Below are 18,107 nucleotides of genomic sequence, written 5' to 3'. Positions count from 1 at the left end.
GGTCCACCACAAGCAGTTGGTCAGGGCTGAGACAAAGGGGTGTTTGAGGCTGCTGGCAAGGCTGTAGTTTGAAGTTATGAGTCTTCCTCAGTCGAGTGAAACCCCTTTCTGGAGTCTGACTTTTGTGCAAAGTTGTTCCTCCAGTCATGCAAATGACTAATTTCTACATGTTCCTTTTCTGTTCTATTTACACTGCAATTTTGGATTTTCTAAGACACTGTTGATGTGCATCCTGCAAGCTCTGCCAACTGCTGGCAGCCTTTTCTTCCACCGAGCCAACATTTCTTCAATTACCCTTTTTTTGCATAGTTTATTTAATGAAAAGCCTGGAAGACCCCCAGGGACTCTCAGCTGGCTCCTGCCCCCACACAGACCACATCACTGCTAAGGCTGCAGGATTCAGCCTCCAATAGGTGCCCATGAGGAAGTTTGGCTGGTGCTGAACATTACAGCTCTAGTCTATCCTGTAGGCAGAAGACATTGATGCTCAAGAGAAACCAGCTGCAGCAGATGTGACCAGATCTGGGGACCGCTGGCCATGCACCACAGACAGCACAGACCTGTCTCACTGCTAGACACGGAGGTCACCTGCAGAGACCACAGCATTGCCCAGCCTGCGTCAGCTGCTCTGCCTGCACTCCAGCCTCTATCTTCAGCCCACAGCATCCTGCAGCCTGCCAGGCTCCCTTGCCATGAGTGCCTGGGGCAGTCCCACTAACCATGCTGCTCTGTTGCCCCAAGTTTTTGTGTGCCCACAACTTCTGTCCCTTCCCCTCTCTTCTCCTGTTGAGTTTCAACTAAATGTCACTGCAGAGGTGCCCCTCCATTGAAAACTCTAGGGAGACTCCTCTGGGAAAATATTCACCATTGGAGGAAAAACACCAACCTCCCCTTCTTCCTATCTATCCCCATCTACTACCTGTTATTTAATCCACGTATACCTGGTGTATACACAACCCCCATTCCAACTGGCCAGGCATCTCAGCAAGCTCAAAGAACAAACCCTGCACCAGGTGTCAGTTTTGTTTAAAAGATCAGTGATATTTTTATACATATACATGTATATGGAAATCACATAATTTAATTTATAAAAGGGCATATTCGAAGAACACTTGCTGAAGGTTTTTTTACAAGCATCAGTCAGTTTGTTCTGTCAGGCCAAGGAGCCTGCAAGTATGAAGATGAAACACTGCTAACCATGTGTTGCTTCAGAAGAATATTTATTTGGTTGTAACTGATTTTTATTATTAAATTTTGCTCTTGAGTTTCCGTAAAATTTTATACTAGTCAGAGTTTTCACTATCAAAACTAGTACAATTATGTAAACCTTACTGTATCTCTGTGTAACCTTAACATTCAACCCACCAAATCCTGCCATATAAACACTCTAAGCAGCAAGCACAAGCTGGGGAAATGGTCACCTAATTAGAAGAGCCCATTCTCTCAGGGTCAGCCTTCAGCATCATCTCACTCAATAGAGTGTTTTATTACTTTACTGCTAAAATGCATATTCTCTTACCTTGTAACTCAATCCTGAAACACGTTTCAGATACATGAGATTCAGCTATTAGTGATAAGCACAACAGAAACACCCTAAAGGAAATTAAGCATTGCTTATAAACATGCAATAAACATACAGAGTCATGAAGTGAACTGTGATTTAAAAAAAAAAAAAAAAAGAAAAAGAAGGTGAGTGGCTACAAATTCATTGAACACTTTTCATCCTGGGCACTGAGTGAATCAATCTCTTGTGAAATGTGACTATATCATTAAAGACTGATAGCGCATTGTCGTGGTTCTGCTCGAGTGGGCAGCCGAGCTCCACCACAGCTGCTCTCTCACTCCCCCTCCTCAAAGAGGAATGAGGTGAAAATATGTGAAAAGGGCTCTAAGGTTGAGATAAGGACGAGAAAATCACTCAGTAATTATTTTAATGGGCAAAACAGACTCAGCATAAGGAGATAGTAAGATTTATTGCCTATTACTAACAAGCTAGAGAAGTGAGAAACAAAGGAAAGAAACCAAAAGCACCTTCCCCCCCATCCACCCTCTTCCACCTCCTCCCCCCGAGTGGCGCAGGGGAACGGGGGAATGAGGGTTATGGTCAGTCTACAGCACTTCTTCTCTGCCGCTCCTTCTCGGTCACTCTCGTCCCCTGTGCTGTGGGGTCCCACCCACGGGATGCAGTCCTTCCTGAACTGATCCGGCGTGGGCTTCCCACAGGCAGCAGCTCTTCCAGAGCTGCTCCAGATATGGGTCCATACCATGGGCTCCATCCCCCAGGAGAAAAACGCTCCAACCTGGCTCCCCCACGGGCAGCAGCTCCTGCCAGGTCACCTGCTCCTGCGTGGGCTCCTCTCCACGGGCTACAGGTCTGGCCCGGAATCTGCTCCGGCAGGGGGCTTCCACAGGCGGCAGCCTCCGTCGGTGCAGGGCCACCTGCTCCACCGTGGTCTCCTCCACGGGCTGCAGCGTGGAACCCTGCTCCACTGTGGTACTCCATGGGCTGCAGGGGGACATCCTGCTTCACCATGGTCCTCACCACAGGCCGCAGGGGACTTCTGCTCCGGTGCCTGGAGCACCTCTCCCCCTCCTTCTGCACTGACCTTGGTGCCTGCAAGGCCATTCCTCACTCCTCTCACTCTCCCAGCTGCTGTGTGGTGCAGCATTTTTTTCCTCTGTGAGAGCATATTTTTAAATATGCTCTCACAGAGGCGCAAAACAACATCGCTTATTGGCTCAGCTCTGGAAAACAATGGGGCCCTTCCCAAACATGGGGCAGCTTCTAGATCTTTCTCACAGAAACCACTCCTATAGCCCCCTGCTACCAAAACCTTGCCACGTAAACCCACTACACTCATACACCCTGACAAGCCTTGATTCTGCTGTTACAGAACTGGGTGTTTACCTTCACAACTATAATGCCTCATCTGCCACATCACACCAAAAAGCATAAGTGGAGATCTGACTCATGCACAAGATGCAGCAGCCAGCTCTAGGCCAAGGACACTGCTCTGCTTAACAGGCCAAGCTATGTAATACATTCTGGTAGTTTCTTCCATGAAAAAGCAGGGACAGCAGGGAAGGTAGATGAGCAAAAGTCCTCTTTTGTAAGTGAAATTACCAGGTACATTTCAAGTTGCCAGACAATTCTGCCAGGAATTATGAGAAAAAACAAAGATCAACAAACTGGGGAGTTTGATTTTTCTAGTGAAGGCTGATAACAAGATCAAAACGTAAAACATGAGGTGAAGATACCAATGGAGCATGAGGAAGGAGTGGGATGTTCTAATAGTCACACACATGGCTGCAACCATGAGTCTCACATCCCCTGCTAGTGAGGAACATGCAAAAGAAAGCCAGTTCCTATTTCTTATTCTGCCTGTGACTTCTAGCTTTACAGATACATCCATGATCTCATCCTGAGATTTTTCTTCTTATCCATTCTATTGGGAGCAGAGTAGAACATGTGGAGATGTGACTTGTGTACAAATCTATGCAGCATTGTCAGTCTGCAGGTAGCTTCGTTCACATGGATTTGAGAGAGGAACAAAAATAGGGGAATGAAATAGGCTGAGAAAAGAACAGGAGAAGAACCTGGGTAAAAACAATCAAAGCAGTGAGTTGCAAGCAGAGATGATACAATGAACCACGGTTAAAAAGAATAGCTTGAACAGTTCAAAGTTCAGCTCTTGTGCAAACATTACAATCTGCTCTCATTGTCTGCAAACTGTCCAGCTCCAGCCAAAGTTCTTCTATGAGCTAAAGGGAACACATGTTGTCAGTTGTATTCTTGAAGTCCTTCTGCTAACTGATACAGAGACGCAAGAGCCAGCAATTTCAGACACAAAGAAATACAGAATGTAACCCTTTTCACCAGTTCTGAATCTGTCGTACATCACTTTGCTTTGATTTCATACAATGGTGGCAGAGACCTCTCTCTAGGAATGAATAAATCTTAAAAACACAGTTGGACAGATTCATTTTACTGAAGATTGACCTGACAACAATTATCAGCATTTCTCAAGAAGTCAACTATTCATTTAATTAAATACCAAACAATATTCATGCCTTGACCTTCAACAGTAACCTCTTCTTTAAGAAGAAAAGTACATTTACCAAGTCAAGTAGACTTGAAATGTTTTCTAATCACTTACTGTTCAATACTTGAAAATGTGTTAAAGGTTTCACAGGTCCCATGTCCCATTTTAGTCTGCTCCTCAGAAATGGGAACAATTAGCTGTACCATTAGGGCCTGGTAACAAAATGACTTGAAAAAACAGGGTTTCTTCCACAAATACGTATGGAAACACAAAGACTCTAGATCTAGATGTGAGGCAGACTCCTGCCCCCATCCAGAGAAAGCTGCAAAAGAAAGGAATCAAAAAGCTTGCAGACACTGGCCTTGGGACTCCTCCTGAACAAGGGAAGCTTGTATCAGAGAGAAGATGCTAAGTGCTCCCAGGCTAGAGGCAGTGGAGGTGGTCAATCACGGTTCTTGTGTCTGGTGCACAGTGTAGAAAGAGCTGCTGATGAGGTCTTGGGGAAGGCTCTCACGTGCTTCCTGCATCCGGCACCGTGCCTTCTGGAAAGCCTCTGCAACACAGCAGGTGACAGCAAGTCAGAATGCATCAGACAGCCTCAGAGAAGAGGAGGGATGAGTCCGCCCAATGAACATCATCTTTCTCAGAATAGGAGTCTCACTAAGTACCACCAACAAAGCACCAGGATCTTGCTACTCTCTTGACTTCCAGCCCTGTCTTTGCTCTGTGCATAATGGAATCAGAGACATAGCCTGTGCACCACAGCCACAAGCTATGTTTTGTGCCAGGAATGACCAGGCAACCCAGCCTAGGCTTTGCCGTCATGGAGTGACTATCCCTCCTGCCTGCTGAGGGCTGATGCCTCCTCAAGTTTCCAGCAATTTCAGGTCAGAACATTTAACCTCTGCTATGGACTCAGACCCAAGAGAGCTCACAGTGGGAGACAATCAACCCCACAGCAATGGATTCTCTCTGCCCACTCTGTAAAAAGGGGGCAAAAGTGAGCCCGAGGCTCCCCAGGCAGAATGAGACTAAAAGCCCTACCCAAAACATTGTAGACAGAGCTCTGCTGGCTGAAGCCTCCAAGCCGGTCTAGTACACTCTGCATGCGATGCCTCGAGGCACTGGTCTCCAGAAAGGCTCTGCACAGAAGTACAGTTTGAAGTCAGGGCTGGAAGAACACTGCTGTGAAGATGGAACTTGCAATCACTGCAGCACTCACTTGGATTGCTGCAGGCAGTAAAGCCGGAACGTGACACTCCCTGTTGTCTCTGTGTGAAAACCAAAGCGGCTCAGACGCTCTCCCTGCAAAGACAGCAAAAGTTCTCGTAACAGCCTGCAACCTGTTGCAGCAGGCTGACCCTGGCAAAAATTAACATGCCCCACCAGAAGCAAGCACTCTTGCAGGCAGAGAGTCTCTTCTAGTCCCGCTTCACACAGAAAGTGAGGTAGGAGAGAAGGGCAGATAGTACCAGGCTTTGCTGAGAGCAGGACATAAACACTAGGAAGTTGATAGTGCAGTGCTGAAGGAAGGTTTCAACTGCTTATTCTCACTCAAAGCCACTTAATACTAACTTGCTCATTACACCAGCAAGCACCACTGCAACTTTCTTAATGTGAAACTTCTGCCTGCCTCACACCCATCAGCTTATCACTGCAGGCAACTCACTTCCAAGTGCAGTACAGCCCATGTTCCTCACAAAAACACATGACAATGTTCATACTTGATTAAAAAAAAATGGTGACCTGACAGACAATTTTCAGACAAGGACAGCACAAGCAGGGGCAAGGCAAGATTTTGGAACACATACAACCACTTCTCTAGGTTACACACACCTCAAAAGGCAGAGAGCTCTATCTCAGGGTTTGCCCATTCTTGTCTTACTCACAAGTATCAAAGGGGATCCATTTATTTAGTCAGAGGGACATGACCACAAGAGTATCTGTTCAAGTCCAGTCTAATCTGTCCACAGACATCTGAAGTCAAGAGACACCAGATTCTGTACCTGGGATGGGGCAGCCATGGATGTAAGTGCAGCCTGTGAATGAGAGGCTGGAGATCAGCCCTATGCAAAGGGATCTGGGGGTTATGGTCAACAACAAGTGGAACCTGAGTCAGCAGTGTGCCCTAGCAGCCAAAAGGACCAAGTGTATCCTGGGCTGCAGTAAGCACAGCAGAGTTAGCCGGTCAAGGGGAGTGCTTGTCCTGCTCCACTCTGCACTGGTGCAGCCTCACCTTGAGGACTGTGGGCTACCTTGGGAGCCATGAGAGAAGAAGGACATCAACCTCTCAGAGAGGTCCCAAAGAAGGGCAACAGACATGATGAAAGGCCTAGAGGGCATGGCGTAAGAAGAGAGTTCGATGTGGCTTGGTTTGTTCAGCTTAAAGAAGAGAAGGCACAGGGGTGACCTCATGGCGGCCTACATCTTCCTCACCAGGGGGAGCGGAGGGGCAGGCACTGATCTCTTCTCTCTGGTGCCCAGTGAGAGGACCTGAGGGAACAGCAGGAAGCTGCCTCAGGGCAGGCTCAGACAGGAGCTGTTGGGAAAAGGCTCTTCACCAGGAGGCTTGTCAGGCACTGGAACAGGCTCCCCACGGAAGCGGTCACAGCACCAAAGCTGCCAGAGGTCCAGAAGTGCTTGCACAAGGCTCTCAGACATACGGCTTAATTTTCAGGTAGTTCTGTGTGGAGCCACGAGTTGGACTCAGTGATCCTCGTGGGTCCCTTCCAACTTCGGGTAGTTTATCATTCTGCAGTTTCAAGAGCGTAATCCACCTTTTCCCAGCAAGAGCAATGTCCTGCAGTTGAGCCTACCTTGAAGGTTGCTGGTATCCTGACATAGGTCATATCCTCTAACTCAGGAGATCCACCAATGAAAAATCTCCTCAGTTCAGCAACAGTCCCCAGTTCCACAGGGCGCCAGGTAGGGATGGTGAGTATATGGAGACCTGACCACAGGATAGGACAATTTAGACAACAGAACAATTTAGCAGAACAGTTTAGCTGCTCTGACCAACAATGTGAAGTCACAGAGGTCATCACAGTAGATGGATACCTACTGATCCCCAATGCCTTCCCAATAAGCAAGCCCCAGTCACACAGACACCCTTGCCTATGAGGAGCATCTACTTATTAATACATGAGAATGTCAGTCTAGTTGTGAGCCTCAGATTCCATCTGGGACAAAGGGGGCCTATTGCTAGTATAAAGATGGACATGCAACACTACACAAAAGCATCATAACATGCAATTTTGCAATGGAACCACTGAAGGAGAAAGGACAGCAACACATGATGCTTCTCAACAAGGCATAACAGTGCACGATACATAAAATCTCTCTTTGCTGCCTCACAGACAGCTAGCTATTCCCTTCAGTATGCAAAGGTAAAGCAACGCCAGGACGGGATGCATCCATTCCCAAGAGAACCATTCAACTCTCATTTCCCTAGACACTTAACATAATGTCCCAAGGATGTTTTACCTGGAGATGCTGGCAGCACCAATGAACCATACCCTTCAACACGGTATCTCTGCCAGAAATCAAGGGACAGAACCTCAAAGTAGAGAACAGGCCATTGAGGGAGACAGTCTGCAAGGAAAAGGAGCAGATTGCAACTTTTTAAAAGCTGTAGAGGGAGATTATCACAGCGGGGAAAAAAAATACTAAATGACTAACTCCGCTAGCAAGGAGCCCTTTCTGTATTTCTCCTAAAATGACAGACATAGGTGTATGGGTGATTATTTTCCCCTATAAAAGCTGAACCCTCAGACTTGAGACTGAAAACAGAATTATTGGTAAGATGCTAAAAATTTGGGAAAATTCTTTGTTTTGATGAGTCTCTGACAGCAAGTCCAAACTGGTTTCTCTATCGTTTGGGCAGACAAGACACTCTTCTGCAAACAACTGATGCAAAACATGGGAACCTTTTTATCTCTGATCTTTCTCATCATTGTTGGGGGATTATTAACTTGGATTGCCCTACCCGCCTCCAAGCATTCATTTATTTTCTCCATGGTGAAACAAACTCATCATATTTATTCTAGGCTGAAAGTTTGTTAATGTTGAATACTCCAATCCGAAGTGTTGGCTGAATACTCAAATCCAATGCATACACTGGATTCAAGTGGCAGGCATGCTGTAAAGCTGTCCCTGGTGATTGCAAAACAAAGAGCAGAAGGGTTGGTGAGGAAACAGTAGCAACACAATGAAGCAGTAGAAAAAAGCAGCAGAGAAGTCCAGCCTAAAATAGAGATGGAAATTTCAAAGTGACATAGACAATATGAAGATTATACAGGTCACTGAGTGTGTCTACTAACTTAAGATTCAGCACATAGTTTTAGCTGTGTACAAAAATAGGCCCATTTCTTCCACTGCTCTATGCAGTACAACATGCACGGCAATGCAGACCAGCATGTCAGGCATTCTGAGACAGACATGCTAAGACCCAAGTAGTTTTGCATATGGATGAAGCTGACTACAACCTGGAAGCCGAACAATGTCAATGAATACATACAAATACTAACACATTGCTGGGGAGGGCAAACTTAGTATGTGTCCTGAGCTTATGCAGTGATGGGGTGAACATCTTCTGATTGAGCAACGTTTCCCTGAAGTGGCATGGCACTAAGCCTGCTGGAATTCAAGAAGCATTTGGACAACGTTGTCAGAAATATACTCTGATTTTTGGGTGGTCCTGTGTGGAGTTGGACAACACAATCCTTGTGCGCCACTTCCAGCTAGGGATATTCTATGATTCTATAGTTTTACAATTCTGTGATTCCCTTTGTTTACAGATGTCCTTTCACCTTGGCAAGGGACCATCAACAAGTCAAACAGCATGATGCCTACACTGCAACCAAGAGATGTCAGAGCTTTATATTTCAGAGAAACAAGGAGACGTACCTTCTGATTCATTTTCTTGGGAGAAAAACATCTCCAAAGTGAAGGGGTAGCAGAAGTACGCCACCTTATCCTAGAAAAGGAATGGGACAGAGATCAGATTCCTGGAGGAGAAAGTTCCATCACTGGTATCACAGGGGGTACAGAAAGCAGGGAGAAAAGAAATAATGGTAGAGCACTAATGATATCCAGACAAGATCAATCTCATCACACTAAGAAACACTTGACTGCACAATGGATCTGCACACAATCCTACTGCCATGTTGATAGAACAGGCTAAAATTAAAAAAATAATAATAACGAAAATAATGAAAAAGAGCAAAACACACCTCAAATGATCATTCAGCCATTTGCATAACTATTACAGAATGCCACAGTCTATACAGGAGCCAAGCAAAATACCTCAAACAACAGTCCTACCAAAATGTTGTATGATAATGATTTTAATATGCAAGTCAGTTCACATCAAATACATAAAAATACATTAAATTTTATTGATTATATTAATACATTAAAACTTTATAAAATTCAGATTTTACTGTCTCTCAGAGAAGAGCTGGAAGACAGGTTGATTCTGATAAATCAGTTTTGAGACTGACAGTCTCAGGCAAGCCAGAACAATTCTCCATTAACTCTGCACATTTGAGAACACAAAAATCAAAGATCCAAAGGCAATCAGCCAGAAGAAAGGAAAAAGTAAGGTTCCAGAAACTGCTCTGATGTTTTATTTGAATACAGCGGAACATGTAAAACATGAAAAAAAGCATGAAAAACTTCAAGTATAACAACAAGGAGGATTCCAAATATGCTCTGCTCTTGAAGGGAGCTATCATGCTAGAATCTTGGTTGAATAAATCTGTAAGTTGTTATACATTTCAGTTCAGAGAATGACTGTTCAAACTCTGCTCTGCAGGTCTGAAAGCATCCTTACCCAATCCTCTGTCTTGGTGGCACAGGTCTGTGTCACTCCTGATAGCTGCTGGAATGCGGGGCTTGACCAGTCTGGGAGAAGAGAATGTGAGCACAGGGGGTGAATACTTTGGGTAAGAGGAATGATTCATATACCAGAGCAGCTCAAAGGAGAAAGTCAGAACCAGATGTTCCTCCACACTGAACTTCCCTAGGGGCATCCTGCCCCATCTTGTTCCAGGTGCTCTCCAGAACACCCTGGACATATGAGAGTACCAACTCCATCTCTGGACAATGGTAGAACCTTATCGAAATGCACATAGAAGCAAAAGCAGCATCTCAAGCAAACATCAGGGTATAACCAGAAGGGAGCCAGGGCCATAGCTTCAGGGGGATTAAACACATAGCAGGACATGCATGTTAGTGTTGGGAAGCTTATTTATCAGTCAAAGCTGAACACATCAGTGTCAACACAAAACATAAAAACACAATGCTGGGCAGCGAAATCAGACAAGGTCATTGCTGAGGCAGAAAAGACAGGAAGGCTTTTCTCTGCAGCATCGGGAATGAACCTGGGGTAGTTTGCTGGAAACGATCACCTCTGGTTAAGAAGTCTGTGGACCAAATCCAGCCAAATTTGGAAGGGACAAGAGGGGAAGATGCTGACATATTCAAACATGTCAGTTTAGTTCAAACCACCGAGTTCTGCACTTTTAGCTCTGAAGACTTCTATTTAGATCTCAGGCCCTACATTACCTTTTACTAACTTTTAGCAAAGCTGATCTGACTGACTAGCTTAAGCATGCTTTATTCCTTAAATCATTGTGATATGGCTGGAAGCATGAATACTCACGGTCAGGCAGCTCCAGGAAGAAATGAACATAGAGGTTGTCATATTCATAGCCTTGAGCTGAAACTGAGAAGAGAGAATGAATTTCAGTAGCTAACTTCCACACTAACTCTTCCATTACACACTGAAGACTTTTGGGAGAGGCATCACAAATAACCTCAGCACAACCAGTTACTGCTAGAAGCTGGGAAAAGGCAAGGTCTTTGAAGTAAAAGAATAAGACCTCAGAAAAGATTTTCTCAAGACTAGCCTATCCACATATAACTAACCAGATTACAGAGATCACAAAATTAATTGCCTTCTTTGCTATAATGTCTGTTAATTCCCCTATCTGTTGTCCTTTATTCAGAACTCTGTCTTCCTAGAAAAGCTGCAGTATTTATAAACCTCCAATCAGTAAATGCCACTTGAGGGTTAGTCTGCAAAAACAGTGGAGAAGAGGGAGTAAGTAAAGAATTTTAGGGAGAGAATCACCTACTCTAGACCAGGTTGTGAACCAAAAATCTTTAGACCTTTCATAGCCTCAGCCATCCCAGCACACCCAGATTTGCCCCTACAGTTACTGTTCATAATGAGGACTCACCTACTTCTCCATTCACAAAAAGACGCAATGCACCAGGAAGAGTCTGTAGAAACAAGCAGATTAAGGGCTGAGAGACCACTGGTGGAACCTCTTTCAGTTCCCCCCCCTTCAGGGTCTCACATGGATATCCTACAGACATTTGTACTTGAATGCTTTGCTTTGCTGGTCAGGGAGAAATCATCACTTCTTGCATCAACCTGTCATCCTTTCCAGAAGTCAGCAGTCCCTCTGGATAGAGGCTCCCTATGAAGACCAAATTCCTGTACTGCAGGAATTCACTACTCTGTAAAGCAGATCTACAGATTTCTAGATGGATATAAAAATGTAGTGAGAAGTCACTTGCAAAAATCATAAAATCATAGTCCTGGTTCTCCTGTAGTGTTCTTGCATATGCTCAGGAGTATGAAAAAAATAACAACAACCAAAATAACAAAGCCAAAAATCCATAGGACAAATTGAAACACACTTAGCTTAACTAGCTGCAGGAAAGAGTACAACAACTTTCCTACTTCGGCAAACAATACTTTAGCAAAAAAAAAAAAAAGCTGCAGCCTAGGTAACTTAGTGAGCAAGAAAACTGTGCATGAGAAAAAGAAAAATTTAGTAAGTTTGAAGGTTGGGAGGAGCTGTTTACTTGAACAAAGTGGGACACAGATACATTTGATATTCAAGAAGTTAACAGCAATCTCTATCCCAAAAGATACAAATCCTCCTTCTGTTTTATTACAGTCAAAGACCTTCAAACAATGGATGCAGTCTCACTGAGACTGTAGCATTCAGCATGCTCTGCTACAGGTCTGACAGATGCATGTTGGACCTTCGCAGTCCCCATATCCATTGCAATCATACTCTTTCAACCCAATTTTCAGTAGGAGGCCATGAGGTAAAAGCTGCCAACACAACCCCAGAACAACACAATCTTTGGAGACTGGTACAGAAGTCAGCCATGTGAACAGCCTGCAAAGGCCGCAGGGCTCCAGGTCCCTGCTGAGTGCTGCTGGTACTCACCATCTCAAATTCTGAGCCTACAAGACCACTGAGGTACTCCTTGTGTCGACTGTACAGCTGAAAACACAGAACAAGTGGATTAGAGCGTCTTCTTGATTATAGGTTTTTACTTATATTACTGCAAAAAATGTAATGGATATGTAACTTAAAACCAACTTAAACTGTTGACAGGCTCAGCTAACAGTTTTTTGCTTTTATAGTAGATACAGAGAATGTAAGAATTTAATAGAACAAAAGATGCATAACTGCTAGCACTGCATGAAACTCCAGCTTCAGAAGAAACCTCATCAAAGGTCAATATGAGGTAAAAAGAAGCTCCAAAGAATCAGCAGTTCTTATGTGACATAATGGGAGATCAGTGTATCTAGGTCAGGATTTCCTAATTGGCCACAAAACCAATAAGGAACTGTACAAACTAAAATTAAAAATGAAAACAGACTAAGCATCCTTATAGACTGCCACAGGCAAAAAGACAATTAAAAAAGGTCAAGGCACAAAATGAGTATCTCAAGTATCCTGGAACATTATGGGTAATGAGAAATCATTCAGGAAATATACAGGCAGCAGGAGGAAACCCAATGAACGAGTTTGCCCACTGCTTGAAAGGGAAGAAAAACCACTGGCAGGTGACACTATTGATGGTTTCTTCCATCAGTTCCTGCTATCGACTACAGTCAATAGCCAACACAAGCTTACCAGTGGCAAAAAGACAAGGCCCTCAACCTAGTTTAAGGAATGAAGCAGTCAGGGAGTATTTATTGGAGTTCTTGTATCACTGAACATGATGAAACTCGCTGCAAGCGACATTCATTTTGTAGCTCTAACAATTATGTCTAGTTGAAGGTCTTTATTCCCTTGGTCAAATCAGGACGACTAGCCAATATAATCAACAGAGGCCAGTCCTTACATCTCTGAACACACGCTGCTCACGTTCCTCCTCCTCTTGCTGCACTTGGATGGATGCATTCTCAATGGTGTATTTCCACAGCTCTCGCTTCTGTCTATCCAGCTCAATCCTGCAGAACCCCAAAATGCATGGGGAAAACCCCATTATGCAGAAAACAGACCCAGCAATATTATCAGCTGTGCCATCATAAAACACCAATTGCCCCATCAAGGCCTGAACAGAAACAAAATGTCACTAACAGTCCTCTCCTTATTCTTGAGTGCCTGACAGCATCAATAACTCAGAGAGACTTGCTTTTGTCCATTGTACACATAACCTGTATTCCTAGGGACTGGCTCCAAAGCCCCACACATCATATGCACAGTGACACCAAGCACAAGGAAACAATAACCCTGTCTTACAAACCTTTGGAATAAACCTAAATAATAGCCCTCAATTTAAGTGCAGACTCACTGCCTAAGGAGTAATTAGGAGACAGCAATTTCAGCCCTCCATACCAGTCCCAAATGTGGTACCAGCCCTGTCCCGCTCACCAGTAGGCTCCTTTGGTGCCAGTAAAGTCAGGCTTCACTGTGATCACCCCACTGCCATCCACCTTGATTGTACAAAGAACACGTTCATATTCCCTTTGACCAAGCCTAATGGAAGACATCAAGAAACACAAAGACAGTCTAAACAGAGCACGTGGACATTTTCTTGCTCCGGAACAGCAGAGCTGGTAAAAGCACATGGAGGTACATAAGGGAATAAATATACCAATACTTCACTACATTAGTTTAAGAAGCCTTTTGGAGGGATACATTCCATACCTCCCAAGAAGTAGAGAGAAAACAGCAGCTTGAGTTACTGTGCTCTTTGAATTCCCTCCCCTTAACTACTGAGAGAAACAGAGGTGAGTAAGGAGAGGAGATGGGCTTGTTTCTGGGAAATGAAGATCATTTGGGAATTTTACTTACTTCCCATAAGGTCCCAAGTCCCCCATGATGTACATAGTCTGAACAGGAGTGTTAATCCCATGATTGTTCTTTATAAATTCTTCTGAGGGCTCCCAGGTGATTATTTTTGACTTAAGAGAATTCGCCTCTCTGTCAACAACACAAGCACAACTTATTGTCAACAGAACTCACTGCGGTAGCCAGCAATGAACTCTCCCACAATGAGGAGTCAAACTGCCAGACTCTGAGTGCAACACAGCTCAAGCCACCAACTTCCACGGACCAGGCTGCTCTGCAGCTGGGACAACAGGAAACCTGCATTAGCAAGCTCCAACCCGGTTGCACTCACATTGGTTTACGGTCTTGTCTTCTCCTCCTCACATTGGCCATCCTCTCTGCCAGATATGACGGCACCTCATGATCTGAGTCAGTTACCTTCTGGCAGTGCTGAAGGAGAGAAACAGAATAGAAACAGCTTAAATACAACAGGACTTCTTTCTCAAACACATCTCCACTCCTGGAGAACAGAACAGGTATTTACATACACATACATGGACAAACTGCTAAAAGACCATAGAGTTGATTCACTGCTCTTGTGGAAAAGCAGAGCTGAAGTCCATCCAGCAAGTTATGTACAGATGTGGTGAAAGTTTCCCTCCCTAACTATTTTACTGATTGGTCCTTGTAATAGGAATGTGTGTTAACTTTGTTGGTATGCATACAGCATGTATGTATATATATTAGTTTGCATTTTATGCTCATGAGTGGCATTTCTTGTTCATACAGTAAGCAAACTAAAAGACACCTGCTCATCACAAGGTTCAGAGACAGCCCAACCTTGGGGTAAGTACTTTGCTATTCTGCTACTTGGATGATCAAAGAAGCAGAACTGCAGACAACCAAGATCCTAGCACCCTAAGACCCTCTAAAACACACTTGAAACCTCACGCCCCATATTTGGGGTCACAACTATTACAAGATCAATCCAGGAATGACTGGATCAGAAGCTGTTTTAAGTTTCACTCACCTACATTACAAATCATCCATCTAAACATCCCCAGTTTTCCAGGCAGGGTCATGCTGCCCCTCACAATTTCCTGCCAGTGAGGCTGAACAGTAAACAGGATAAAGGGGTCTCTTCCCATCCTTGGGCCATCAAGACAGCATGAATCAAGACTGCTAGAAAGCATTGTGCATGAATCACCTCATGCATATGAATAAACGTGTGCCTTGTAATTCTGTATTCTGTGTCCAGACTTCTCACCTTGGTTGGTAACAAGCCAGCATTTTTCTAACAGAGCAACTCTACAATGCCAAGTCCCTCCAACCTGTCCATTGCACTGAAACAGGGAGACCTCATGCTGGGTCTGGGATGCCAGGTGAAGCTGCCTGCAGAAGCAGTATGTTCTCCTGCTCCCAAAATATATGGCTTGCTTCTCCATGGCCAAGAAATGACAAACATTCCCTCTGCAGTGGGCCTAGTGTTGTTGACAGATACTGCTGTAGAGATTATGCAAAACAAAAAGCTGGTACCTCCTCTAGGTTGGTGAATCGGTCATGATCAGTGTAGGTGAAGATGCGATAGTTCTTCCGACCCCCAGCCTTCTCCAGTTTCAGGATCTCCTTGTGGTACTGCCGGTCCAGGTGAGTTTGACAGGCTGACTCATTTTGATAAAGATCTACCTCAAACTGAGAGCACCACAGGTAAAACGTAAAAGTTGCATTTCATCAGCAAGCTCAGGGCCAAAGTTTTTCAGCTGAGATTTGTGGAGACACCAAAATGCTGCACTTGGGTCACAACAACCCAGTGCAGCAATACAGGCTTGGAGAAGGGCGGCTGTAAAGCTGCCCAGCAGAAAAGGACCTGGGGGTGCTGGTGGTGTGCCCGGGTGGCCAAGAGGGTTAACAACAGACTGGCCGGCATCAGAAACAGCATAGCCAGCAGGACTAGGGAGAAAAGACTTTCAAGATCACTGAGTCGAACAAGGGGATAGCCCCCTGTACTGGTAAGACCACTACAAGAAGGATACTGCGCTGCTGGAACACATCCAGAGAAGAGCAACAGAGCTTGCAAAGAGACTAGAAAACAGGACATATGAGGAGTGGCTGTGGGAACTGGGGCCGTTTAGTCTGGAGAAGAAGATGCTAAGGAGAGAACTCATCACTCTCTAGATCTGCCTGAAAGCTGTCCCCCTGCTGGGGCCCCGCTCGCCCCGACACAGGGGAGCCGTCGGTCGGTACAGCGAGGAGAAACAGCCGCCGCACACCCACCTGGCTGAAGAGCTTCTCCTGCCACCCCACCTCTGCCTCCTCTTCCTCGTCCGGGGGCCGCCGGGCATCTGCGGTAAGGGGTCGGTCACCACAGGCAGCGCCCGGGAGCGCCGCCCCGCGGGGCTCCCCACTTACCTGGCGAGGCGCGGGCGGCCAGCGCCAGGAGCTCGGGGCCGCGCGGTGTGGAGAGCGGCGGCGGCGGCGGCGAGGCCTGAGCCGGGAGGGGCCCGGCGGCTGTGACCCGCTGGATGCGGACCCTGCGGGGGGACAGGGAGGAAGAGTGAGAGGGAGCAAGCCCCGGAGCCGGGCCGAGCCGCGCCGGGCGCTCACCGGAGGCGCAGATTGCGCACGGGGTCGCGGGAGCGGTACACGGCGCCGCCCGCCTCAGCGCCCCACAGCCGCTCCGCCATGGCCCCTCACCATAGACACGGGGCGGTGGCGGCCGCGGCGCCTCCCCTCGGCCGGAGGGCGCCGAGCGGCGGCGGCTCCGCCCCGGCCGGGCTGCGGCAGGGCCCGTTCCCCCGCGGGCCTCCGGCTCGGCCTCGGGGCGCTCTTGCGGCCCACCCGCGGCTTGGGGCACCTCCCGCGAGCGCGGTGTCCGCAGCCCCCCCGCGGCTGGCGATGAAGAGAAGCCCCCACAGCCGCCCGCTGGCGATGCTGGCCGAGAAGATGGGCTGCGCGCCACGGAGCCTGATACGCGGAGCTGAAGGCTGTGAGAGCTGTAAGGAGCCGACTGCCAACCTTTGCCTCTCGCTGCTTGTTTCCATGCTCCTGCCCACCACGTTACTAAGGAACGGACATCTTCAGGGGGACACCACTGCTGTCGGCTAGGGCCTCACTACCACGTAGCCGTGGGCCTCTCTCTCTCTTGATGTGAGCTGGTGCTGCGCCCTGCTGCCAGCACACTAAGCATCACTGCCATTTCGCAGCCACCTACCCGGTACCACCCACCCTAGCCTCCTGCCTGCCCTGTCTGCGTGGCTTGTGGTGGGATCTGGTGAAAACGTCATGGAAACCCACCTGGTCTGTGGCAACCAGGTCTGCCATTTTCTTAGGTCTCTGGGCAGTGTGCATGCAGCATGCAAGGAGTTAATAGCTAAATGAGCCCCTTTTAGCAGCACCTGTTAAACAAACTTCACTTTATGTAGTTGCACTTTCTGAAGGGGAGCAGCACAGAGGGGATTGTGTTGCTCCTGCAAGAAGCCAGGGGCCAAGCATGCTGTTGGCGCTAGCAGTGTGATGTCCTCCATTGCAAAGTAGCCATCTTCTTTCACAGCTCCATGCCTAGCTGGACATGAAACATTGCTCAGGCTTTTATAAAAGGTCAGAGTTTGCAGCACAGTCCAATGCAACTTTGCTCAAACTGCGCTTGATGTGCCTTGGGATTTCAACCAGTGGGGCTGTGCTGCTCACTGACATGCTCACATTGATAGTCTGATTTTACTCCAAATACTTTCCAACACACAACATCATGCTGCGCAGCACAGCTAGCTATGGTCACACATCTCCCTGGTCCTTGTTCCTCTACCACATCTCCAACAGACCTGGCATGTCAGTACCTTTGCAGCAACTTGCATTCAAGTACCCAACTCCTTTCCCAGACTGCCTGGCATCCTGTAGAAGTTGCATAACACCACTTCAGGTCTCTCTGTATCTTCTTGAAGTCTTCCTTGGGTTTATTTTTTATTTCTCATAGGAC

General features: G+C 46.5%; 1 protein-coding gene across 5 annotated transcripts; it reads right to left on the bottom strand.

Moving 5' to 3' along the window:
- Positions 1-1,670: 1,670 nt before the first annotated feature.
- On the bottom strand, positions 1,671-16,879 carry MKS1 (MKS transition zone complex subunit 1). Of its 5 annotated transcripts, none has more exons than XM_068655918.1 (19): positions 16,739-16,879; positions 16,544-16,665; positions 16,409-16,476; positions 15,671-15,826; positions 14,487-14,584; positions 14,159-14,287; positions 13,736-13,840; positions 13,203-13,311; positions 12,296-12,352; positions 11,288-11,330; positions 10,708-10,770; positions 9,877-9,947; positions 8,949-9,018; positions 7,527-7,634; positions 6,860-6,993; positions 6,480-6,536; positions 5,266-5,348; positions 5,088-5,185; positions 1,671-4,596 (listed from the first exon to the last, which is right to left on the bottom strand). In XM_068655918.1, the coding sequence occupies exons 1-19, from the start codon at positions 16,816-16,818 to the stop codon at positions 4,490-4,492; spliced, it is 1,758 nt and encodes a 585-aa protein (XP_068512019.1). In that variant the 5' UTR covers positions 16,819-16,879; the 3' UTR covers positions 1,671-4,489. The 5 variants fall into 5 exon arrangements, 4 of the variants coding, with proteins under 4 accessions (XP_068512019.1, XP_068512021.1, XP_068512022.1 ...); XR_011088933.1 differs by lacking the exon at positions 1,671-4,596 and adding an exon at positions 5,430-6,375 and having other exon boundaries at positions 5,130-5,185; XM_068655920.1 differs by lacking the exon at positions 6,480-6,536 and having other exon boundaries at positions 16,739-16,878.
- Positions 16,880-18,107: the final 1,228 nt, after the last annotated feature.

The sequence above is a fragment of the Anas acuta genome, chromosome 19 (assembly GCF_963932015.1).
Source record: "Anas acuta chromosome 19, bAnaAcu1.1, whole genome shotgun sequence".
Lineage (NCBI taxonomy): Eukaryota > Metazoa > Chordata > Aves > Anseriformes > Anatidae > Anas > Anas acuta.
Note: the sequence above shows the minus strand (reverse complement) of the source record. Positions and strands in the feature narration are given on the sequence as shown.

Coding starts and splice junctions, on each gene's coding strand:
- MKS1 (XM_068655918.1), bottom strand. CDS start 16,818: ATGGCGGAGCGGCTGTGGGGCGCTGAGGCGGGCGGCGCCGTGTACCGC. Junction 13,841..14,158: donor GACTTGGGACCTTATGGGAA/GTAAGTAAAATT, acceptor GTCTTCCATTAG/GCTTGGTCAAAGGGAATATG. Junction 4,597..5,087: donor CTCTGTCTACAATGTTTTGG/GTAGGGCTTTTA, acceptor GCTGTGTTGCAG/AGGCTTTCCAGAAGGCACGG.